Source organism: Microtus oregoni, unplaced genomic scaffold, assembly GCF_018167655.1.
Source record: "Microtus oregoni isolate MIOR12 unplaced genomic scaffold, Mior012 000045F_ref0000178, whole genome shotgun sequence".
NCBI lineage: Eukaryota > Metazoa > Chordata > Mammalia > Rodentia > Cricetidae > Microtus > Microtus oregoni.
The window spans coordinates 3,695,867-3,722,639 of NW_024543219.1; the positions used below are offsets into that span (position 1 = coordinate 3,695,867).

Genomic DNA, 26,773 nt, shown 5'->3' on the forward strand with positions numbered 1-26,773 from the left:
CTGAGATAGTCTAATCTCAATCATAAACTCTAAGGTTGTTTCCAAAGATTATTACCCACTATGCTCTATCTGCAAGTATATTTATGTACATATAAAAAGTCATACATACAAACATAGCTTATATGTGTATATTGTAACATGGATATAAAATATTCATCTATAAACACATATTCATATACATGTCAACTACTTCCAAATCCTGCAAGGCCTGAGTCCTGGAACCCTGATTAGAGGCAGTGAGGATCTGAAAGACAGACATGTGTTTATGCGGTACAGTACGGCACACAGGGCTGGAAGTCTCTGTGGGTGACCAGGCCCAGGCAGTAAGCGCTGGAGAAGGCAACTGCAGCTGTTTGTCTTCGCACACACTGGCCAATCCCTCTGACTCCCCAGGGAAGCTTTGCTACCCTCTTCAGCCTGGCCCATATAGGTTGTTACTAATGGGACAATATGTCATTTGTCCCATAGGTCCAAGGCCTGGGAGCCCTCAGTACGTGTCCAAGTGAGCAATACAATTCGCCCAGGTCTTCCTTTGCTCCCTACAAATTACAGTTTTTAAAAATTATATAGGGTAATTTTATGAATATATATGTATTTTTCAAGCAATTAAAATCAAATTTGCACTTGAGTTTCCTGTTATGTGATATCTAGCAAAAAAAGGGGGGGGGGGTTGATATAGGGTCTTGTGTAGCCCAGGTTGGCCATAAGCTTGTTATATAGTTAAGGATGGCCTTGAATTCCTCCCAAATTCTGGGATTACAGGCAGAACTTTTGTTTTTCGAGACAAGGTTTCTCTGTGTAGCCCTGGCTAACCTGAAACTTGCTCTGTAGACCAGGCTGGCCTTGAACTCAGAGATTTGCCGTCTTTGCATCCCTAGTGCTGGGATTAAAGGAGTGAGCTACCACCTCCTAGCACTTTTTTTTTTTTAAATTGGCTGGTTCCAATTTAAAAAAGGAATGGGTGCCTATCTAGATAACACAAAGGAAAATAAGACATATTTTAGGTTGCAAATGAAATCCTGAAAGCCCTTCATGGTAAGAAATACAGTAAGGGGCCAATGGCTCTGGCTAAGAGCACCTCTGAACCTCTTCAGAGAACCTTAACTTACTCGGTGGCTCACTTCTGTAACTCCAGCTTTAGGGTTCTGATGCCCTCTTCTGGCCTCCCAGAGTACCAGGCACACACAAAGTACACAGACATACATGCAGGCAAAACACCACATATAAAATAAAATAATTAAAAATTTAAGAAATAAAAATAGTAGGACACTATGCTCTTTGGTTAAAGCAAATAAACATTCCTATTTAAAAATGTTAAGCCAAGATAAGAACTGCATGAGGGTGAACCTAGACCCCTCCTATTAATGGACTGACATGCTTCTCTTTAGACAGACTCCAATAGCGGTAGCTCATTTCCTATGTCACTGCCCTCTGTTAACATGTCCTAAGCAAACCTACCTTTTTGTTAACTGGGAGGCTATCATTTCACAACAGAAATAGACTCAAGAAGAATCTTTACCTTGGCTTGAAGCAAGGGTGGTTAGGTTGAAAGAAACACCTGCCTAGAGTGATCTGAAGGATTAGAGATGCCACGTGGGAGCTGTATACACTGTCCCCTGTGCCTGTGAGCCTAGCCCTGGGAGGCTGCGGTAGAAGGAGCAAGTGAGCTCCAGCTGGACCACTGGGACGGCCAATTCTGGTGTCAGTTTGACTAACCTGGATGAACTAAAGTACAATCTTGAGAGATTTTCTTGATTGGATTACTTGAGAATGGAAGACTCCCACAAAATCTGGGTCACACCTTCTAGTGGTAGCCACATTAAAAGACATGGAAGAAGGAAGCTTTTGTTTTTTGCCTGATTGCTCTCACTCTCTCTGGCAAGTTCATCTATCCTGCTACTGAAGCGATTCTTCACCTGTATTAGTGCTAACTTTGAGATCCCAATATATGCTGACGATCAGCAGAAATCCTCAAGACTCCAGTGCCAGGCTGGGACTGTGAGACAGCCAGCCCTGTAGACTGAACAACTACTGAATTCTTGCTCTCAGTCCTGAGACAGCCACTGTTGACTACCTGATCACAGCCTGTAACATACTCTAAAACATGCTTTGTACACACACACACACACACACTCGTATATACATAAACATGTATATATATATATATACATATTTTAAAGATTTATTTATCTGTGTATTTTTTGTATATGTCTTTTTTCTCTGCATATGTTTTTTATCTGTGCATCAGAAGAGGGCATAGGATTTCATGGGACTACAGTTATATGCTGTAGTTATAGACAATTGTGAGCCACATGTGGTTGCTGGGAACTGAACTCAGGACCTCTGGAAGAGCCCCCAGTGCTCTTAACTGCTGAGCCATCTCTCTAGCCCTCTACAGTCTTTTTTCATTCTATCACTCTGTTCCTCTAAAGAAGGCTGACTAATGCAACTACAGAATGAGAACCTGTCTCCAAACAAAAGGGGAGGGGGCGGGCAAACAAGGTGGCTGACTTAATGGAGCACTCCTGTGATCCTAAAACCAAGGAGGTGGAGGGGGGACGATCAAAAATTATTATTTATTTTTATCTAATTTTTATTCTTTTTTTAGCTTTCCTTTTGGAAAAGAAATTCAAGAGTGAAGGATGGATATGGAGGGACTGGGAGATGAGCAGGATTGGGGTGCATGATGCCATTGCCCAAAAAAATCAATTAAAAAATTAAAAATTGAAGTTTTCATTTAGAGGAAAAGTTCAGTCACACTAGTGTGAGTTTGATAGATCTTCAGTATGCCACTTATAAACTAGCAGCAAAAATCCTAAGACAACTACTATAATAGTCTTTTAAAAAACATAAAATACTGAAGATGCCCCCCCCCCCCATCTTCCACAATCACTCCTGCCAACAAACAAACAAACAAAACAGAAAAATAGAGCCCTCGGACAAACAAAAGCATACAAAAAAGGGCAGTTTAGGTGAGAAATCCAAGGAAGTCTCAGAAACCAAGGAAACACCAGAGACAGGAAATACCAAGTCACAGAAGGAAGTGACCTGGGAGTCTAAATCTGGCGGGAATTAATAACCAGGTGTGAAGAGAGCAAATCACCAAAGAATTATAGCGCATGCTCCCCAAGTTGAACAGAAACAAGACTATGCAGGGATCTACAGAATCCATGAGACAAAGACAGGAAAAAAAGACAAATTTAAACACACAGTTACAGAATTTCAGAGAAAAAAAGCTAGAGGAAAATTATTGAAATGTTTAGAAAAAAATACAGGTCACCTAGAAATAACAGACTAGAGTAGCAATAGACATCTGGTCACCAGCAAACCTAGCCCAAAAGACACAAGTGCTCAAAGCTCAGAACAAAGGAACAGCCTAGACGCTGGATCAGTCAATGCTGGACACACTAGTGATCACCGTAGTTCCACCACTCAGGAAACTGAGGGAAGAGGAGCTCAGAGGCCAACCGCGGCAACACCCTGAGAACCCCGCCTCAAACAGTAAGAAAGAGTGAGGATACAATCAGGGAAACCTACACAGACACTAAGATAAAATCAAGAGAAAAATAAAGCTACTGCCTTTTTTTTTTTTTTTTTTTTTTTTTTTTTTGAGACAGGGTTTCTCTGTGTAGTTTTAGAGCCTGCCTGTCCTGGAACTATTTCTTGTAGATCAGGCTGGTCTTGAACTCACAGAGATCCTCCTGCCTCCCGAGTGCTGGGATTAAAGATGTGCACCACCACCACCCAGCAAAGCTACTGCTTGTTAAATAAGAGTTCAAACCTGGAAAGAAATCAAAGCAGACCCCAAGATGGCATTCAGCCCCAGGTCACAACAGCAACCACTTACAGAAACGGAAGCAAAGACAGAGATTCCGTGAGGGAGAGTGACCAAACCTGAGTGCACAGGAGCAAAGATGCAGGGGCAGAGTCAGGCAAGGTGGCTCTGTGATCCCTGCTGAGGGGGGACTGCTCAGAGTGCGTTGGATCTGTCTAAAGAAAGGGAGGAAAGGAAATGAAAGAGAGGGAAAAAGAAAGGAGGAAGGACAAACAGAAAGAAAGGTAAATAGGCAAACTGGAAAACAAAACAAAATGTCATGGGCCAAACTGAAGCCTCCAGCACAAACTGGAACAAGACAATAGGTCCGGGAAGGAGTTGATTCCAAGCGCTAACCACAACTCAAAGACTTTCAATAAACAGGGCACTGTGTTCTTTGTCTCAGAAGAAATGAAAAAGCACTCAGAAAATTAGGCCGGGGATGTGTCTGTACTTCCTTCACTTTTTAGAAACCATGTGTGTATGCTTCAGGTTTTAAATATTCTGGTAAGGTGCTCTGTTTGTTTAAAAGCCCAAAATAAGAATTCTGTAGCTGGGTGGTGGTGGCACACACCTTTAATCCCAGCACACAGGATGCAGAGACAGGCCATGAGTTTGAGGCCAGCCTGGTCTACAAGAGCTAGTTCCAGGACAGGCTCCAAAGCTACAGAGAAAGCCTGTCTTGACAAACCAAACAAAACAACAACAAAAGGTTTCTATAAAGGTCAGATTTGTATTCAATACAAGAAAGAACTTTTAACTCCTTGCAGATATTTAAACAAAACAAAGCAAATAAAAAGTAGATTCCATGTAGAAACTAAGTGATCACCTATCAGAGACAATAAAGCCCCATGCGAGGTGTAGGAGCAGGAAACACTTTAATCCCCTGCTCTTGTAAAAAATGTTCTAGGATTTACCCATTCTAAAACGCTTTACTTCTTTCCAGGAAATAGACTATATATGAGGACAGTGGCCTCTTTAGAGCTATTACCCAGGATAGAAAGTGTAATACTAATGCCAAAATTAAGGCAGAAAAAAAAGGAGATTTTTTTTTTAAAAAAAAGCACAGATCAGAATTTCTACAACAAAAGAATCATAACATTGGCCACGCATTGAGCTTAATCACCTGAGCAATAAGAAATTTACCTTATGAGAACTTTCGGGTAACTGGAACCTTAACATAAGATAATCGGCATGGACAGGACTGACTGATGCTGACCGCCATGTATTCACCTTTCTAACGCCAATATAAATGACAAATCACCACATCCACAGTCACATCGAATCTCACCCTTACCAGTTATAACCCACGGCAAAAGATGCTTCGATTACAGGAGCGATGAGTTTTGCAGCTGTCATGATGTATTTTTCTGCCATGGCTTTCCTATATATACAAACAAAAAAAGTTATATTTAGATGTGGCATGAAAGCAAGTTATATTTAATTCTTAAAATGTGAGTATAAAGATTGTCTATCAAAACTAGCATACCCAGAAGCTAACCAGAGGACAGACAGCCATGAGAGAAATGTGCTTACAAAGGTTAGGAGGACTCAGGCCATGTCTCCTGGCACTGAGAAAGCAAAAAAAAAAAAAAAAAAGGCAAGTGGATCTCTGAGTTCAAGGCTAGCCTGATCTACATAGCAAGTTCCCAGGACAGCCTGGACTATATTGAGATATTCCATTTCTAAAAACAAAAACAAGCAAAAAACACCCCAAACAAAACTAAAATGAAACCAAAACAAAAAAAGGCTTGGAGTGCTACAATCCTAGCACAAGGGAAGTGGAGGCAGGAGGACGGTGAGTTTGAGGTCAGCCAGTCACAGGCCACTCTGGATTACACAGTAAAACCCTGTCCCCCCAGACAAGCGCAAGGGCTGTAGTTTAAGTGTTTGAGCACTGCCCCAGCATGACTAAACTGGTTTAATCCACCACTACCACTCCCAGTACAGAGAAGGAGCTTGTAAGTCAGACTCACAACAACTAGCAAACACGACAGCTAATGAGTGCCTCCTGGGCACCAGTGTGCCCTTCTTCTCTTGCTTGAGGACGCCTTCTGACAAGGTGAAGAAACAACGGAACACAGACAGCTCTGCAGCTACCTTACACAACCTACCTATGGACAGGAAAGTGAGGGTAAACAGCCACTAAAGAAACGGTGTGTGGGACTGGGCAGGCGCCTTAGTGGGCAAAGGTGACCTAAGCTGGGTTCCCCAGCACCCATATAAAAGTCAGGTGGTGTGCATCTGTAGTTCTAGCACTGGGATGCAGAGAGATGAGGATCCTGGGGGCTCACTGAGCAGTCACTCCAGATCAGTGAGCAAAGGTGGAGTATGACAGAGGAGGAACTGCAACGTTTGACTTTTGGCCTCTACGCTTGCACGTCCAGGCGCGCACGCACACGCGCACACACACACACACACACACATACACACACACACACACACCACACATGCATACAACCCACTAAAAGTAACTGTGTTATTAAAACAAGAGTCATAACATATTGCTTGTGTTTGTTTTTGAGACAGGATCTCACTCTGCACTCTGTAGTCCTGGCTGACCTGGAACTCGCTATGTAGACCAGGGTGGTCTCAATCTCCAAAGATCTACCTGCCTTTACCTCGTAAATGATGGCATTAAAGATGTGGGCTGGGTCACCATGCCCAGGTGTATGTTACTTTTGAAAGTATGTAAGTGTGTGTATTTATGCACCAATTTATAGTGATCAATGACATTTATTTTTGTCTATCTTTCTTGGATTTATAAACACAGCAAGGGGCTAGAGAGGTGGCTGAGTAGTTAAAGAGCACTGGTTCCCTTCCAGAGGACTTGGTTCACTTCCCAGCACCCACATTGTGACTCCTAACTGCCTGGAACTCCAGTTCCAGGGGATCTGATGCTCTTTTCTGGCTCTATTGGCACTGGACATGTATGTGGTATACACATACGCATGCAGATAAACACTGATCCACATAAAAGAAAAATAAATAAAAATACATCTTAAAAAAGGAAACCAGTATCTAAGTCCACTTATAAGGTATCTACACTAATGAAAATCACAGAGGAAAAATGTAGAATAATAGTTCATACAACCCTAGAAGGCAGGAAGACCAAAGACTCCAACCCAACCTGGACTATATGTCTAATCTAAGTAAATAAATTTCAAGATGATATATTTTACATTGTATCTATTTTGCCACCATTAGGTGTCCTTTACCACTTGTGATATATACGTGATATACACATATATATATACATATCACATGTTCAATAACTCTTTTTTCATTTTATTATTTATTTATTTATTATGTATACAATATTCTGTCTGTGTGTATGCCTGCCGGCCAGAAGAGGACACCAAACCCCATTACAGATTGTTGTGAGCCACCATGTGGTTACTGGGAATTGAACTCAGGACCTTTGGAAGAGCAGGCAATGCTCTTAACCTCTGAGCCATCTCTCCAGCCCTTGTTCAATAACTCTTAACCCTTTCAGTTACACTTGATGGAGGCTAGGTGTGTGAAGGAATGCATTAGAATAAGAAACAAAATTTGGTGTGATGGTGTGTGCCTATAGTCACAGTGCTAGGCAGAAGGCAAGATAGTAAAAGCCTCAAAATAAGAGAGAAAAATATGTTGCAAAGAGCTCCCCAAAACTTTTGGGATTTCCTCCATGCTACAAGTTTACTTTTTGCTGACCATGAGATATGCTAATGAGGCGAATGTGCCTAAAAAGGTTCAAGGTAGAAATATGAGCACTTGGGAGGTGGGGTCAGGAGAACCAGGGTTCAAGGTCATCCTTTCTCACAGAACAAGATTGAAATCAGCATAGATTCCATGAGACCCCATCTCAAAAGGGTAAAAATGGAGCTGGGTTGACAGAAGAATCAACAGAATTTTCAGTCTTACATCCTGTGGTGATTTGAACAAGAATGGCTCTCATAGGCTCATATATTGAATGCTGAGTCACCAGGGAGTGAAACTCTGAAAGGGTTGAAAGAGTTAGAAGATGTGGTCTTGTTAGAGGAAGCAAGTCACTGGGAGAGGGCCGATGCCAGGTCCAGGCATGCTATCTCTCTCTCCTTGTGGATCAGGTTAGCTCTCAGCTATCTCCAGCACCATGTTTGCCATTCCTGCTGCCAGGCTCCCCCACACAAGGATAATGGACTAAGCCTCTGAAACTGTAAGAAGCCCTAATTAAATGCTTTCCTTTCTAAGGGTTGCCTTGGGCATAGTGTCTCTTCACAAGGATAGAACATTGACTAGGACACATCCCAATCTCCAGAGAGTGGACAGGAGCTGAAGATAGAGACCATCACCAATGGCCAGTGACACCATCAGTCATGTCTACACTGCAGAACCTTGCTTGGGGAGGATCGGGTTGGTGAATACACAGAGGTGATAAGGGAACCTATACGTCTCCCCCAAAACATGCTATGCACCTTCCTATCTGGTTGTTTCTCAGCTGGATCCTTTACAACAAACTGGCACATGCAAATAAAGGGTTTCTTCAAGTTCTGTGCTCTCCTTGCAAATTCCAGAGCCCAAGGAGGGTTGGTAAAAACCTGTCTCATAGGAAGCCAGTCAGAACGGAAGGCCTCTGCTTATTGCTGCTGACCATACTGGGGGAATGAAGAGGCTAGCGGGCCTGAGCCTTCTCCTGTGGAGTCTACATCAAAAGTGAATTGCTGGACACCTACTGGATGTCCAGAGAGCTGAACAATCTTGGTGTGGCAAAGTCCCATATTTTGGTATACAAACAGTACACACACACACACACACACACACACGGAGACACACATGACATGACAGTAGGAGGAAGACTTATTGAGAAAATGCTAAAGGGGTTAATACAATCAAAATTCATTATACACATGTGTGAAAGATAAAAATAAAAAAGAGAAAACAGATGTGGTCCATATTAGCAAAAGGAAATAATAAAATAAATACATGTTTCTTCAGGCTTGATATTTAATTGGCAGGCAAGACATACATACATAAGGCAATTAAAAAAAAATCAAGGTAACTAAATTGCAATATAGTACCAAATGTGGGGAAAGGAAATAACAGAGAAATGGTTAGGAACTGCTGCGTAAGACCAGCCCTGGTGAAGCAGGTTTGTAATCCCAGTTTAGGGCAAGAGGATCACAAGTTGAAAGCCAGCCTGAGTTAATGAGTAAACTCAAGGGTAGATCAGGCAACTTAGTGAGCCTACTTCAAAATAAAAAGCAAAGAAAATGCTAGAGACATCGCCAGAGGTGGAGCAGGGGCCATGGCATAACATTCTACTGCTAAACACACAACTTGATAAGGATAACTGGGCCAGCAGGAAGGCTGAAACTCAAGGAGAAAAAGCATCCGTAAAGTAGAGAATGGTGTGACAGCTCGGCAGGTGCAGCTGACAAGTTTTCTAAGAACCAGTGAGAAAGCAGTCGTTTTCTAAAAACTGCAGCCAAAATATTACCTTTCACGTTCCATTTGCCTAAGATGGTCATTTTTTATGGCTTCAATGAGTAAGTTAGTATGGGGATCATCCTGGGAAAAGAAAATAGAAAGAAAGTCAGAAATAAAAATCAAAAATTTCAGAGTTCTAATCAATACCCCAACAACTAGTTTTATAAAATGGCGTGTATGGCTAGGCAGTGGTGGCGCATGCCTTTAATCCCAGCACTTGGGAGGCAGAGGGATCTCTGTGAGTTTGAGGCCAGCCTGGTCTACAGAGTGAGTTCCAGGACAGTGAGGCTATTCAGAGAAACCCTGTCTCAAAACCCTCCCCCAAATATTATGATAATAAAATAAAATGGTGTATAAATTAGCTTACTGTCCTTACATAGAGCAGAACTTGGTTTTGTTCTGTTTTTATGATTGCCTATCACTCTCTCCATGGAACTAATATACATTCTGAGCAGTAGATAAAAGGGTCAAGCCAGGAAGAATAAAATCAAATACACAAAGCTAGGGTTGCTCATATAAATATGTGCTACTATAGATTGTAAACTCAAATGCAAAGGTGTACATGGTTAGCCACTGCTTAGATATTCCATGTATCTCCCCATTGAGAATGAAGACAAGGCTGGGTCTGAGGGGGTGGCATGGTACCAACCGTGGAAGGCGTGGCTTTAATTGCCAGCACCACCTAAACATACACTGATTTTTTTTAAACAGCACACACCATTTTTCTCAGTATGAAAGTAATGCATAAAAAAAATTCATGTTTATCCAGTACTATGTTCCAGTTATACTTTCAACATTTTATATACATTGGCCATTTAACCCTCACAATCCTACAAGGCCAGTTATTACAACTGTCCCATTTTATATATAAAGGAACTGAGCTGCAAGAGGAGTAAGTCCTGAGTGGCAGCCAGGCATCAGGCTTCATAGCCCACACTCTCTTTACTAGGAACAATAATACCCTTACATTCTATCAAGAAAAATCTACTACCAGGAAAGAGGGAGAGATGGAGGGAGGGAGGGAGGGAGGGAGGGAGGGAGGGAGGGACGGACGGACGGACGGACGGACACACACACACACACACACACAGAGAGAGAGAGAGAGAGAGAGAGAGAGAGAGAGAGAGAGAGAGAGCGCGAAAGCCTGTCTAGCCTGTTTACCTATATTAATAAGCTCCAGGTTTTGAGATTATCTCAAAAAATAAGGTGGAGATACTGAGGAAGACACTCAATATTAACCTCTGGTCTTCATATCATAGGCACACACATGTTTATATTCATATCCAGAGACAGAGAGAATATGAAAATCTTCTGTTGGGTATGGTGAGCTATGCCTGCAATTCCAGCACTACAGAGGTTGAGACTGGAGGATTCAGTTTCGAGGCCAGCCTAGACTACAGGATGAGTTTCAGGACAGCCAAATTTAAGAGATCCTCAAAAAATAATGAAGTTCAACTCTTTTTTTTTTAAATATTTATTTATTTATTATGTATACAATATTCTATCTGTGTGTATGTCTGCAGGCCAGAAGAGGGCACCAGACCTCATTCCAGATGGTTGTGAGCCACCATGTGGTTGCCGGGAATTGAACTCAGGACCTTTGGAAGAGCAGGCAATGCTCTTAACCACTGAGCCATCTCTCCAGCCCCTGAAGTTCAACTCTATTAAACTGAAAATATATACAACTTTGCCCTTCAAATACAGGCAATTTCATATGGTTTGACTTAACGTAATAGAATGCTAACAATCTATGCATAAAAATCTGGAAAATGTTTTCAAAGTATTAAGAAAAACAAAGAAGAGGTGGGGAGGAAGAAAAGAAGGAAGAGAAAGAATAAGAAAAAACAACATCCAATTGTCCAGAAACTACTGTTTCTATTTTGGTGTGTTTTCCCCTAGTTTCTCATGTGTATGGGCCCATAACTCTTCACTTAACATCATATAATATCCTTTTCGGTCTTTAAAAACAAGATTTTCCAGAGGATATAGTTCAGTTGGTATAATGTTTGCATGTGATCCATGAAGCCCTGAGTTCAATTCCAAGACTATGTAAGACTGGGCACAAGTGGCATATGCCTTTAATCACAGCATTTGGGAAGTCAGGAGTGTCAGAAGTTCAAAATCATCCTTAGCTACACAGCAAATTTGAGGCCAGCTTGGGATAGTGAGATCCTATGTCAAACAAAACAAAAACCAACCAACCAACCAACCAACCAATCAAACAAACAAAGAAATAACCAAACAAAAAAGGAATTTAGGTTCCATGGCAGATGGACAGGGGTATAGCTCAGTGGCAGATCACGAGCAAAGTCTTAGGTTCACTCCTCAGTACTACCGTTCTAGTTTGTTTCCTAGTGATCTGATAAAAACACTGACCAAACAACCTTATGATATGGGAGTTATTATTTAGCTTGTAGCTTTCAGTTTATCACCAGTGAAATCCAGGGCAGGACGCTCAGGCAGGCAGGAGCCTGGTGTCAAGGGACAGAAGCAAAAACTACAAAGAGTGCTCTTTCTGGCCTGCTCTTCATGGGTTGCTCAGCCTTTTTTCTCGTAACAACCCAGGGCCACCTGCCCAAGGGTAGCACTGCCTATAGATATCTGAGCCCTCCAATCCAAACCTTCATCAAGAAAATGCCCGACAGACCCAATCACAGGTCAACCTGATGGAAACAATTCCTCAGTTGAGGGTCCTTCTTCCCAGGTGTCCCTAGTTGTGTCAAGTTGACAAAAACTAACCAGGAAAAAAGCAGTTCCACAGTCACATGGTCAAGGTGTAGTCAAATCTTATTTTTAATGATTTTTCTAAAAGCTTTGACGAAAACTGTGCAGTCTGATCTTTTTTGGGGGGCTTTATTTTATTTTTTATTAATTTTTTTCATTTATTTTATGTACCAGTCACAGTTTCCCCTCCCTCCTTTCCTCCTGCTCCCTCCCCCACCTCCTATCTACCAGACCCCATCCACTCTTTCACCATTCAGAAGGGGCAGGTCTCCCAGGGGAGTCACAAAGCGTGGCGTATCAAGTTGAGGTAGGACCAAGTTCCTCCCCTACATCAAGGCTGGGTGAGGCATCCCCTCCTGAGGAATGAGTTTCCAAAAGCCAGCCCATGCACCAGGGACACGTCCTGATCCCACTGTGAGGGGCCCCACAGACAGTCTAAGCGACACAGCTGTCACCCACATATGTGGTCTGTTTTAACTATAACCTCTAACCCTAAGTCCCAGTCTTAACTCAAAATAAATAGCAAATAAAATAAGTGAGCTGCCTGTTGGGAAACTCAAGACATTCCCATTTGCTCGTTTCCATGGACAGACAGCAGAAGAGCCAAGTGACTGCCATTCTCATACTCACACTCGGGGAGATGTACTTATCATCTTCGTCAATTTCTAACGGAACAGCAATTAACTTCTGGAATGCCTTCTTCATTTTTTCTCGGTCTCCAATGGCAAAACAACTGAGAATCAGGTTGAAGCCTGCCTTCAGATTCGGGGCCATACTCATGATGTGCTCGAATGAATTGATGGCATCTGAATACTGACCAGTTTTTATGAATGTAATCCCAATGTTCTGCATTATTTTAATCCTAAACAAGGAGAAATGGGTTAGTCTGAAAAGTCTGAACTGATATGACACAAGTTGTTGCACTTCCCTTTGTCTTTCTTTTTTTTAATTTTATTTTTAAATTTAATTTAAATTGTAAATAGTATAACAGACAGATCACAACATTTAATGATTACAGCCATATTTACACGTCTGGGATAATAAGTGCATATTTAAGCATTTCTATTACCTGAAAAGGAAACTCTGCTACTAACTGTTGTTCCCCGTCCTCACAGTCAGCGCTGGGGACCACTAATCTACTTTCTGTCTCTCTGCCTTTTCTAGTTATTGCCTATAAACAGACCATATGAAGTGTCAGGTCCACCCCCGACACAATCCTGAGGTTCCTCTACACTGGAGTATCAGTGCTTCACTTCTTAAAAAAAAATCACTAAGTAGAACTCTACAGTATAGATATACATCACTTTAATTTTTGAAACAGGGTCTCACTATGTAGCCCTGGCTGCCTTGGTGGCTTGGGACTTTATGTAGACCAAGCTGGCCTCAAATTCACAGAGATCTGTTCGCCTCTGCTTCAGAGTACTGGAATTAAGAGATGTGTGCCACAACACCTGGCCTTTCCATGTTTTCTTACCTATGCCTGCTTGGTGGAAATGGGCTACTTCCACTTTTTTGATACTATGATTACTACTACTATGAACATTCACATTCAAGCCTTTGAAATAATGTAAATTTTCATTTCTTTTAAGTATATACCCAGGAATAGAATTGTTGGCCTTTTAAGACACTGCCTGTCTTGAAAAGTAGCCGTACCATTTCACATATCCAATGCATGAGATTTCTAATGTCTCAGCATCCGCATCAGTACCTGTCTCTGCCAGTCCCTTAGGGCCATTCTAGTGGAGATGGTCCCACTGCACTGACAAGTGCATCCAAACATAACCCCACTGCTGATTCATAACTAGCTGACTGGATCAGAATCACTCATTCATGGTTTTCTTTTTGTTTAGAATGCGATCTACCTCAAATCCTCGGTAGTTACTGCCCTGGCTAAATTACTATAGTACTAAATATATTACTAAATAACTATAGTACTAAATACATTACTAAATAACTATAGTACTAAATATATTACTAAATAACTATAGTACTAAATATATTACTAAATTACTATAGCACTAAATATATTACTAAATTACTATAGTACTAAATATATTACTAAATTACTATAGTACTAAATATATTACTAAATTACTATAGCACTAAATATATTACTAAATTACTATAGTACTAAATATATTACTAAATTACTATAGTACTAAATATATTACTAGATTACTATAGCACTAAATATATTACTAAATTACTATAGTACTAAATATATTACTAAATTACTATAGTACTAAATATATTACTAAATTACTATAGTACCCACTGCCTCAGTTACTATTAAGCACATAATGTATGCCCCTAAATTACACTTTCCAGAAATGCTCAAATTCTTGGTGGTTGCCAGGTTAAAGGTGATTCTGGAGCAGTAGTTCCCAAGCTGTGAGCAGTTGAGTGACCCAACTACTCACACCCCAAGCAGGATTTTCATATCAGATATACTGCATATCAGATATTTACATTATGATTCACAACGGAAGCAAAATTAAGCCAATAAATATACTATTTCTGTTCTTGAATATTGGAGGAGTAGAAGATACCCCGACTTCTCTACCTTTTCCACTCCACAGTGCTCTCAAACAGTAGGAGGTGTGCGCTGTGGTCCACTCTACTGCCATGACTGCTGTAGGGCTGTGCTGGCATGAAGCTATATGATGTTCCTAACAGCTGCATGGTTAGTTTAGTTTTATTTTTATTGATCAAGTGCTATTCCTTTAACCTTTAATTTGCCAATATGTGAGATATGCAAATGGTCACAAGTGGACAGAGCAAAAATCCACATCTGAACCATGAATCCATACCTCCCATCTACACACAGTTCGAAACCTTCAGTCCAGTGACAGCAAACCACAAGCCAGCTTGCTCCTGAGAAGACACTTGACACTTACCTCATTTCCTTATGGACACTCGGGATCTGATCTAAGGCCATTCGGTAGAACTTAATGGCTTTGGAGTAATTCCTCTGCTTTAAATAAATATTTCCCATATTCACTTTCAGTCTCCCTAATTAAAAAAAACGAGGGTAAACATTCTCATGTTTGTACTTTTCCTATGATATTTTAGATAATCTTAGTTTATATTCTCTAAAGCTTTTTTTCCAAGTTAGGATGCTTTAAATACTTTTTATTGTGTGTATATGTGTGCAGGTCAGAGGAAAACTCATGGAAGCTGGTTCCCTCCTGCCACTCCTAGGATCTGGAGATTAAACTTAGGTCATTAGCCATAGGTACAAGTATGTCTACCATTGAGTAAATGTTCTGGCCCAGTTAGAGCTTTTAGACATAAAATTCTAACATCAAAACAGTACACCCTTGTCATACATTCATACACTTAAGTATGGAGAAATGGAACTTCTTGAAAATATGGTTAGACATCAGTTTTCATTACAAAACTGAAGTGCATTATGCTAAGAAAAACACAAGGCAGTAGAGAGTTCTACGGGAAGAGCTCTGGCTGTGCAAGCCTGAGGAGCTGATTCCATCTGGGAAGACAGAGTGGAAGAAAAGAACAGATTCCTGCAAGCTGTCCTCTGGCTCCACACATACACCGTAACATTCATGTATTTATATTTATATACATACACACACACACTATACACACTTAAAAAGGGATACAAGACATTTGTAAATTACTCTATAATGGCACATAATTTTAATGTTATTAAAGGAAATAATATTCTAATAAACCTTAATATTGTCACAAAAACTACACAATATAAATATACAATTGTCTCATGGGAACACAGTCACTTAATGAGAGAAATGCTCCATTTGGTTGGCATGGCTCCTCCTTCTTATGAGGATGCAGTATTCGTGGTTGTGTTTTGAGGCAGGGTCTCACTATGTAGCCCTGGATGTCCTGGAGCTCCTTATGCAGATCAGGTAGCCTTGAACTCAAGAGATCCACCTGCCTCTGCCTCACCAGTGCTGGGATTAAAAGCAAGCATCACCTTGCCCAGTTTGGAATATATCTTGTGTTTAGTACTAGGCAGTTTATTTTATGTCAACTGCATTTATTCCTATACATGTATGTTTTTCACACATAGTATCTTTAAGCAGGACACCACATCATAAATAACAATTTACTTAAAGCATGAATCCTTTTATTATAAGAAAATAAAGTGAGGAAATGAAATTAACACTACAAAAGAACTAAGTATCTGTAAAATGTTGGTTATATACACCTACCTGCATTGCTAAACATCTTATTTTTCACTATCACTTGGTATGTGTTCAGTGCTTCTGCATACATTTCATTGGCTGAATACTGACTGGCCAGGTTGAAGAGAACCTAGGAAAGAAACACTATAAAAAGCCACATGATGACCATCCTTGGCCCCATTCACTTGCAGTCTTTCTAGAGGTTAAAACACTTGAACAAAGCTGTCTCAAGATATCATCAAGCACAAACCTGCCTTGTGTTACAAGTAAAGAGAACGCAGATGATGGGGCGCTGACCTCTAAACTTCACTTAATTTTCTTTGTATTTTTATTTTAATTTGAGCAGTGCTTAACCATCAGTGATTTTAGGAAGACCCACAAAGAATAAATGTGCTTTGCTAATACTACTGGTAGAAAAAGAAATAATCAAGAAAAGGATTATTTAGTTCTCCTTACAAGTAGAAATGAAAAATTATATAGAAATAGCTTAAACTCTAAAGCATATCAGAGAAGGATTTGTATAACAAAACTTTTTTCTGAGACAGGGTCTCACTATGTAGCCCAGGCTGGCCGAAACTATCTATGTAGACTAAGCTGTCTCCAGCTCACAGAGATCTGCCTGCTTCAGCTTCCTGAATGTTGGGATTAAAGGCGTGGGCCTATATCTAATATTTTTAACATTTCAGATGTTTCTTTTTTATTTATTTGACATATAAGACTCAGTCCACTAAAAATCCACTCTTTTAAACAGCAGTGTAAATAAATATCAAGGCAGAATATTTTCAGTGTTAAAGACATTTTGTTAGAAACTAAAGAAGGGCATTGATTTTCCTACTAGATTCACATATTTACTGGCTCAAAAATCAACATCAGCACCTCATTAAGATAACCCTGGTGTAGCACAAATATTAAGAATGTCTGAAAAATTGAGGAATAAGGACATGGGCTTACAATTGAAGCCTGGGAACTCAGCTCATGGTGAGGCACTTACGCAGCACACATGAGACCCTAGGTTCAATTTCCATCACCAATAAAAACAACTGAATAACTAATTAACAAAAGAAATCTCCCCCCCCCCCCCGCCCCAAGATATAGGGTTTCTCTGTGCAATAGCTCTGCCTGTCCTGGAACTCGCTCTATAGATCAGGCTGGGCTCGAACTCATAGAAATCCACCTGCCTCTGCCTTCTGAGTGCTGGGATTAAAGGTGTGAGCCACCACTGCCCAGCTAAACAAAAGAACTCTTATGCAAACCAAAGACAAGAGTGTCTCACGGACCAAATATATTAGCCTATTGCTGGATACAGAAGAAAGAATCAAATTAAACAAGGCAAAACCAAAAAGAGCAGGAAAAGCAAAGGAAAGAAAGAGGACTAGCCAATGGATACCAAGTTAGTTATAGTATGAAGTTATAGCATAGCTGGGCATGATGGCACATGCCTATAATCCCAGCACATGGGAGCCTGAGGCAGGAGGATTAGAAATTTAAGGTCAGCCTGGGCTATGTAGTAAGAACGTGTCTCAACAAAAGACACATTTTTAGTGTGATGTATTATTTTACACTAAGAGAACCTCATATTTTTCAAAGCTAGAAAAAAGGAATTGGAATGTTCTTAATAAATGATCAATGTTTGAAGAGATAGATATACTTAATTTGATTTAAGTATCATTTGTCAAAATATCACACGGAACCTGTGGTGGTCTACACATGAATGGCCCTTATGTATTTGAATGCATGGTCCATAACTGGTGGAACTGTTTAGGAAGGATTTAGGAGGTGTGGCACTGGGGGTGGGTTTTGGGGTCTAAAAAGCTTACATTGTTTTTTTCTCTCTCTGCCTTATGGTGTGCTGACCCAAATGTTACCTTTCAGCTACTTCTCCAGCTCCATGCCTACCTGCCTGTTGCTATGCTCCTTGCCATGGTGGTCATGAACCCACCTTCTAAAACTGAGAGCCCAAATTAAATGCTTTCTTTTATAAGTTGCCTTGGTCATGGTCTATTGCTACAGCAATAGAAAGGTACTAAGATAGCACCCCATAAGTCTGAACAAATTTTATGATTTGGTGAAAAATCTTTTTTCTACATGCAACAAGAGGACTAGGGATGGATGTGACAGAATACTGAACAGGCATATACAATGCCCTGGGTTTGATCCTTATCACTGGAGAAAAAAACAAAAAACAAAACAGACAAAAATGGAGACTTGGAATGGAGAGACCCTGGTAAACATATAGTACTCACTAGGCACACCGATACTTACGGAGTACGTTAAATCCAAGTTGATATTTTCTGGAGTCGTAACTTGCTCTCGTTGCCTCACCAGGACTCTCTCTTTTCTTCCTGCATCTTTTGCCTTTTCTAAGGCCTGAGATCAGATTTATACTTGGTTAAGACAGGCTGATGCTTTCATCAATATTCATGCATTTATACGATGCGTGACTGAATTCATATTCCACCTCAGATTTCCGAATGCCCCTCTGTAGCCTCATACAAAATTCCCCGGAATATTGTTAAAATGGTGCTCTGAAATATAGAACTGCTTTGCTGGAAAAGGGTGTATTTATTGCAAGTTAACACTGTGCCACTCTTTCCTGCTACCTTTTGGACTTGATTACGCCTATGTAATTCTTTTTCCCTCCCAATTCCTAAGTGTTTTGAGTATTTTAATTCAATCTTAAAAAGTAGGCACTTGGATGGATTTTGTTTGGCGTTGGGGATATTCAAAGTTCAGTAAACTATGAGATAATTATGGCCTAATATTACAAGAAATGAACCAAACACTAGTCCTATGCAAGAGCAGCAAGTGCTCTTAACCCCTGAGCCATCTGTCCAGCCCAACACTGACACTGGTCTTTTTAAAGTAGAAACATTCTGTGTAGTACTTCTGAAACTCAGCTACCATGCATGACTCCTGACACACACTGTGGGCTGTAGAGGACTACTGCTACCCTACTGTGTAGTTAAACTACTTGCTGAAGAACCTGCTTTAAGAGAACAATGTAACAACCAACCTTTCTTGCTTTGGGCTTCCCATGTAATCAACTTTTACAACCTAAGCTAATGCATATTTGCAATCTTAAGCTATGTTCTCTTCCACACCCCTGACCCAGACAATGCATGTGTACCAGAAATTGAAAGCGACTTCCCGAAGTCTACAAGGTTGAAAGCAACCGTTGCGGATATTGGTCTACAGACAATAATTTGTATAGTACTATTGTTGTCTGGGTCAGTTGGGATCAGCTGCAGCCAGAGACTTCTCCCATGTAAAACTCTGCTAAAACTTCTGTAAAGAATCCCATTCATTCCCCATGTGATGCTTTCTGTACTGTCTAGTACACGCAGGTGAAGCCCTTCATGAGGGATAGACACACAGAGACAGACACACAGAGACAGACAAGAATACAAATGCAGTCACAGATTCAGACTCATACAACAGACAGAGAAGATGGACAGAAGACACAGGGAATGTGAAGCAGAGAATTCCAATCTGAACGCGATCTTGGTTAAACGACTCTAAAGGGGAAGGAAGGGCTTTTATTTCTTAATGCATTATTGGTAACTTGGGAATTAATCACTAATGCATTTAATCTGCACATTAAAAAGCAGATGAAATCCTGAAAGGTATTACTTAGAAAAAAAGGCCGGTGAGGTTTCGATGAGAAGACAGAACTCAGGAAACTGGGCGTGGTAGCACGCAGAAGATGAAAACGTACAGGCAGGAGGATCATGAGTTCTAGGCGACTCTTGGCTCCAGTGAGATCCCGTCTCAGTGAAAAGGGGAAATAGTCCTCTACAGCCCACAGTGTGTGTCAGGGGAAATAGTCCTCTACAGCCCACAGTGTGCGTCAGGGGAAATAGTCCTCTACAGCCCACAGTGTGTGTCAGGAGTCATGGTAGCTGAGTTTCAGAAGTACTACACAGAATGTTTCTGCTTTAAAAAGACCAGTGTCAGTGTTGGGCTGGACGGATGGCTCAGGGGTTAAGAGCACTTGCTGCTTTTGCATAGGACTAGGGTTTCGTTCCCAGCACCCACATGGCAGTTCCAACAATCTGTAACTCATGTTCCAGGGGATCTAACACATTTTTCTGGCCTCTACAGGCACTTCACACATGTGATTTACATATACACATATGGGCAAAACATTCCTAAACATAAAATATTAATAAATCTTTGAAAAAACAATGTCAAAAACTGTAAAATCACCCAATTGTAGTATCTGAATTTGTAAAGCAAAATTCTCAAAATAATTGCCTTAGTCAAAGCCTAAGACCAGTCAATAGCAAAAAGAAAATGTGCACACATATGTGTGTATTTAAAAGTAGATACAGACATCAACACATATGTCATAAGCCATGCTTATGAACTCACCAGCTTTAAGTCCCCACAACTGTTGGCGATACAGCTCTCCTCTACCAGCTCGTTCACTTTCTTCTCCAGCTGTCTGATCTTTTCTTCTGGGCTGTTGAGAAACAGTGGGTGTCGTTTAAACCACTCAACCACTAAAATCTACACCACGAGTTACTTTTGGACATTGCCTAGTAATGCCATTAAGCTTTAAAGCTAGATTTCAAATTAAGATAAACATGGAACTGCAAAACAAACAAAAAAACCCTACTGTTGTGCTTAATAATTACATTAGTGAATTATTCATAATAAACATGAAAGTAAAATGAACATTTATTTAGCACCAGGTGTAATAATCACACACTGAACTAAACGTGCCACCCTAACAACATCAATTACTTCTCATAAAACACATGATGTGAGAACTGCAATTATATTTCAGTGAAAGATAGAGAAAATTTTGCTCAAGAGCACAAAGTTAGCAAGTAATAGAGGCAGGATCTGGACCAGGCAGGCACACTACATCGCTGCTCCAGAAAGAAGTGGCTATGAAAAAATGAAAACTTCCCCTGTGGCTAGGAAAACGAAAGCTCATAAAAGAGATTTAAGATTATTTATAAACTTAAGAATGGTATAAAGAAAATGTCTAATGAGATTAAATAGTTTAAAAACCTGGCTCCTGGGCCCTGTGGTAGCATATTCCTTTGGGCAGCAGAGGAAGGCAGATCTATGACTTAGAGGCCCCTGTGGTGCACATAAAGTATTCCATGCCAGACAAGGCTACATAGTTGAGATCCTGTCTCAAAAACACTAGGCAAACAAGCAAACAAAATCCCAAACAGCCATTGAGGTTCCTTATGGGTGTGGTCACTGATAGGTCGACCGTGTTCCAATAAATGGCTGATATCTATGCAGCAGTGGATTATAAAAAATATTTAAAAGATATTAAGTTGTTGAAAGGTGGTTTAGAAGTGTGGAAGAGAGCCGGGCGGTGGTGGCGCACGCCTTTAATCCCAGCACTCGGGAGGCAGAGACAGGCGGATCTCTGGGAGTTCGAGGCCAGCCTGGTCTACAAGAGCTAGTTCCAGGACAGGAACCAAAAAGCTACAGAGAAACCCTGTCTCGAAAATCAAAAAAAAAAAAAAAAAAAAAAGAAGAGTGGAAGAATGAGGAAGTATATATGATCAGAATACATTGCATGCATGTATGCAAGTCTCAAAGAATAAAAATATTGTATTAATTTTAAAAAGCCTTGATTTTACTAAGTACAAATTATCCTGGACCTGTAGATACAGCTCAGTTGTAGAACAATTCAATTGCTGGGCATGTGCAAGGTCCTATTCAATTTCTAGTAACACACACACAATTAAAAACAATTGCCAAAGCAGTCACATTTGAAAATAATGAATAATGTTACTGGGGCTGGAGAGTTGGCTCAGTGGCTAAGAGCATTGCCTGCTCTTCCAAAGGTCCTGAGTTCAATTCCCAGCAACCACATGGTGGCTCACAACCATCTGGAATGAGGTCTGGTGCCCTCTTCTGGCCTGCAGACATACACACAGACAGAATATTGTATGCATAATAAATAAATAAATAAATATTTTTTTAAAAAAGAAAGAAAATAATGTTACTGTTGATTTGCTACCACTTTCTTCCAGGAAAATAGTATAACTCTCTATATTTACGCTGATACCTAAATAAAATCCCACTGAAGTTACATCCAAGTGCTGCAAGATATTTGATATTTGATTACACTGTGTAAAGATATGTCACTAAATGGTTTAATAAAAAGTTAAACAGCCAATGGCTAGGTATAGCTGGGACTTCTGGACAGAGAGAGCTCCGGGAAGAAGAAAGAAGTTGTTGCCAGCCTGATGTAGAGGAGAGGTAAAGACCTAAGTCACGTGGCAGCGTGCAGATGAATAGCAATGGGTTAATGTAAGCTATAAGAGCTAGTGGGACAAGTCTACGCTACACGCTTAGGATCTTTTATTTTATAATTAATAATAAGTCTCTATGTCTTTTTTTTGTGAGCTAGAAGCCCAAAGAAAAATCCACCTACAATCAAGTATATAGCTCTCTTAATTCACTACAAATGGATTTTTTAAAAGAATACAGTACAGTACAGTTTTATCTATAGACTCCTATTCTGTGGGAGACTAAAACTATGCATGCTAGTAGTCTATAAAGAGCTTTAAAATTCAAATTGAGCAACAGCATAACATGGAAACTTTTATTAAAAAATAGTGAAGGACTGGAGAGATGGCTCAGTGGCTAAGAGCATTAACTGCTCTTCCAGAAGACCAGGGTTCAATTCCCAGCACCCACAGGATAGCTCACAAGTATCTGTAAAACCAGTTCTAGGGGATTTGATGTCTTTTTATGGCCTCTGTGGACAGCAGGTTTGCAAGTGGTACACAGACATAAATGCAGACAAAACACTTGCATATTTAAAATAAAAAGAAATTTAAAAGTTTATAGGTTTACAGTGAAGTCTATATATACTCAACTTGTCTGAAACACTCCAATAAATGTTTTTTTGTTTTCATTTTTTGATTTTTCAGAAAGGGTTTCTCTGTGTAGCCCTGGCTGTCTTGCAACTCATTCTGTAAGACCAGGCTGGCCTTGAACACAAAGATTCACCTGCCTCTGCCTCCTCAGTGGAGTTAAAGGCATATGCTACCACCATCCAGCTCCAATAAATGTTTTTGAATGTTATTTATAGATTGATATTAAACCAAAAACATCAATAAAAAATTGTAGCTAAAAATCTGTAAGAGAATTTTAAGAAGACACTCAAAGTAACTTATGCCCTAAAAAATACTAATGAAATAAAATGGATACGTAGACACTGTTAGGTATCTGACAAGCGCCTGCTAGCCAGTACAGATCCCAAGCTAGTGTAGAGCACCCCTCTCTCCCTCCCAGCAGTTGACTCATCCCTAAGCCTGTGTGTGATGCATCCGAGGGCCGTGAGAAACAAAGGCACAAGAGTCTGTGGTAGAGAGAGCTGCCAAGCTCTTAGCTTTGTTGAAAGGGACTGAAATCTTCAGCTTTCAGCTGCTCAACTTCTCAATTACATGTTATTCTGAGCTCTCTCCACTCTCTGGGCATCGTACGGATAAGCAGGCTCTTTGGAAAAGCCAAAAGGGTGGAGGAAAAGCCAAACAAGCGCTGATGTTATTGAGCAGTAAAATCAGCCACACCAGAACGGCCCTTCCTCCAGAACTCACACTGTGTAACACAATAAATGCTCTAATTATGTGCGTCTTTCCAGATTTCTATTCTTTGTGAGCAGTAAAAAACAGCCTAAATTACATTACTACTTAAGTAACGCCTTTCCCCTCACTAGCCTGAATATAAAATAAACTGGTCATCTATAGAGGTTAGTCAAAAGGGTACTTATATAACATACACAATAGCCCTAAGTGCTGTGTTTAAGAATTACAATTTTAAACAACAGGAGGGACTGGGGATGCAGTGTAGTAGGGTGCTCGCTGGCATGTATTAGGTTCTGGGCTGAACCTTCAGCATCACAAAGCCAACCAATCACTCTCTCTCTCTCATACACACACACACACACACACACACACACACATACACACACGTGGGTGCACACTCGCACTCTCACACACAGTAACTAACAACGTGCACCCCAGAACCTGACAAATTGAGTTTATCTCAGCCACACCCTTCATCAGCCTCAGCAGGTGAAGTCCCTGGGCTTGCACTCCTTCTCTCAACCTGTGACAGCAACAGCTTTATTTTCATGTGTGAAGCTCCTCAGTGCCTGCACACAGGAAACTCACTAACTGCCAGCGGCTCTTCATGTGCAGGGTGTGCATCAAGGGCCATAGGCAGCGTGAGTGCACACAGGATGAAGCCTGAAGCTTTCAGGTTTCTGTCTAGATAAGTATGAAGAGTTAATTCTCTAGAAAACGCAGTGCTCAGGCTAAGGCTGTGGCTTGGCAATAAAGCACATGTACAGCAATGCAAAGTCCTGGGTTGACGCCAGCACCACACACATATACAAAATGAAACCGCTCAGTAAATAATATGACAAACTAGCTCGCTATTTTTCTCTTAAATTTTCTTTGAAAAATACCTTTTTAAAAAAAGCGTATCATTTATAATCCTGTTTGGCCTTCAAGAGAATTCCGACTTGTGAAAGTTAGATCACAACTTCAATCAACTAACAGTCCAGCGAAATCACGTGATTTCACATGTCTATTCCTAGATTTTTATTTCTCTGCTAAGTTCAAGAGTTGGGGATGGAGTCTCACCAGCACGCTGCTCACACAAGCTTAAATTATCTACCTAGAAAAGAAAAGCATGCAGCAACAGGAGCAGCAGCAGCAGGAGGCCTTACGTACCTATCTTCATTTTTGGCTTCCAAAGGAGGAGCAGGGCCCCTGGACTGGCCGAGGGGATCAAATGCAGAGCCTGAGACACAATTCAAGAGTTTAGGATTATGATCCAGCAAAGTTGAAGAGAATCTTGTACACAATAAATTATCATTTATTATATGGTATAAGCTCAACAGGCAAAATACTTTATCACACAAAAATATTTTATGGAAACAGTTAAGTTTTTGTTTTTGAGGCAGGATTTCTCTGTATAACAGTCCTAGCTATCCTAGAACTACCTTTTGGAGACCAGGCTGGCCTGGAACTCACAGAGAGCTGCTTGCCTCTGCCTCCTGAGTTCTGGGATTAAAGGTATGCACCACTGCCAGCCTGTTAAGATTTTTAATGCACATGAAATGATAAACAGAACTTACAGATTAACAAACAAAAAAAAATAGATTGCTCTCTCCGTATTTACTTTCTCCCTTCATAGGTCTGTATTTCTAGTGTGAATTCTAAATTATCAAGTATGTACGGTATAACCTGGGATTAACTTTCTAAGTTTTCTTACTGGTATGATAAACACCATTTTTTTTGTTGGTTTTATTTTTAATTATTTAACCTATATATTTAAAGGATATTTCCACCTTTCATTTTTAAGATCAAATTTAACTTATACAAACCATATATTAGGTGCATACTTCAATACATTTTGACAAATTATAGTGGTGTAACTACTACCCCAAGTGAGCTACAGGACAGTGTCACCAGTCCTTTCCTCTTGGTCATCTGTTTGAGCAGGCTTTGCACATGTAGCCCAGGCTAGAGACCATGTGGACACCGTTAGTGTCCAAGTGCTGGGGTTACAGGTAAGAACCACCACAGTCAGCTTACCCCTTTCTTTCTCAATGGTACCCAAAATTATGGTGCATCTTGTAATCAATGGCATGTTTGATCTTATTTAAAATGGAAGTGATATGCACATACATCGATGGGGACAGGTGTGAGGAAATGAACCAACCTCTCAAAGCTGACTTGGAAAAGCCAGCTGCTCTCACTGCCGTCATGGGTCGAGCAACTCCATCCTTCAAAGAACAAGAATCATTTAAAACTTATGAATAAGAACTATATTTATGGACAGCTCTGCACATAATGAACAGCCTACTTTAGTCCTGGTTTTTAATAAATGATTTATTTATAACATTTTTTTCTATAAATTGTTGTTTTGCTTGCATCTATGTCTGTGAGGGTTCTGGGTCCCCTGGAACTGAAGTTATAGACAGTTGTTAAAATGCCATGCGGGTGCTGGGAATTGAACCTAGATCCTCTGGAAGAGGAGCCAGTGCTCTTTACTGCTAATCTCTCCAGCCCCTTTCGCCCTGATTTTTAGGAACCTGCTCCTCAAGCCTCACTTCTACATCCCCGTGCAGCAACCCTGTTGCTTTGTTGCTCCCCTCTAAAATTTCAATGCCTTGACCCAGTGTAGGCCCATATTTCCATATGGTGTGGCAGCCAGGCGCTAAAGTCAAAGGCCCGATCTGAGGTGGTCACGTAGCCCTGCAGACAGGCTGTCTCTGCCTAACAAGGGGTCAGGATGTTGTTGCTCCTTTCTTTGTAATTTGGAGGATGCCTGATAGAGATGCTGATTCAAGCCTACATGACAGCTAGCATACACAGCAGACAGGTAGATGAGGACGTGACAAAACGCCATTCACCTGGTTACCTGGAGGACAGGTCTGGTGTATTTTCCTGCTCAGTTTATGTTTTGTTATAAAAGTTGTTTGGATAATAAACACAGGGAGATCTTGAGGAGAGAAGAAGCCTGAGATGCCCTTCTGTGATGACCATGTAAGCTGTGTCTGATTATTCCTTGCGGCTCCGTACCAGTCCAGTTAGGGAAAATAGTTATCTAATGTTGG

The 26,773-nt window shown here is 40.6% G+C and overlaps 1 protein-coding gene across 2 annotated transcripts in view; it reads right to left on the reverse strand.

Moving 5' to 3' along the window:
- The window catches only part of Ift88 (intraflagellar transport 88), a 97,411-nt gene that overhangs the window by 60,787 nt on the left and 9,851 nt on the right, over positions 1-26,773 (reverse strand). For both annotated transcript variants that reach the window (XM_041633968.1, XM_041633967.1), the window contains exons 6-14: positions 25,876-25,939; positions 24,882-24,951; positions 20,533-20,623; positions 18,424-18,528; positions 16,189-16,291; positions 14,890-15,004; positions 12,623-12,854; positions 9,279-9,349; positions 5,112-5,198 (exon numbers count right to left, since the gene is read on the reverse strand). In XM_041633968.1, coding sequence (XP_041489902.1) covers positions 5,112-5,198; positions 9,279-9,349; positions 12,623-12,854; positions 14,890-15,004; positions 16,189-16,291; positions 18,424-18,528; positions 20,533-20,623; positions 24,882-24,951; positions 25,876-25,939 — 938 coding nt within the window. The remainder of the gene's footprint in view (positions 1-5,111; positions 5,199-9,278; positions 9,350-12,622; positions 12,855-14,889; positions 15,005-16,188; positions 16,292-18,423; positions 18,529-20,532; positions 20,624-24,881; positions 24,952-25,875; positions 25,940-26,773) is intronic.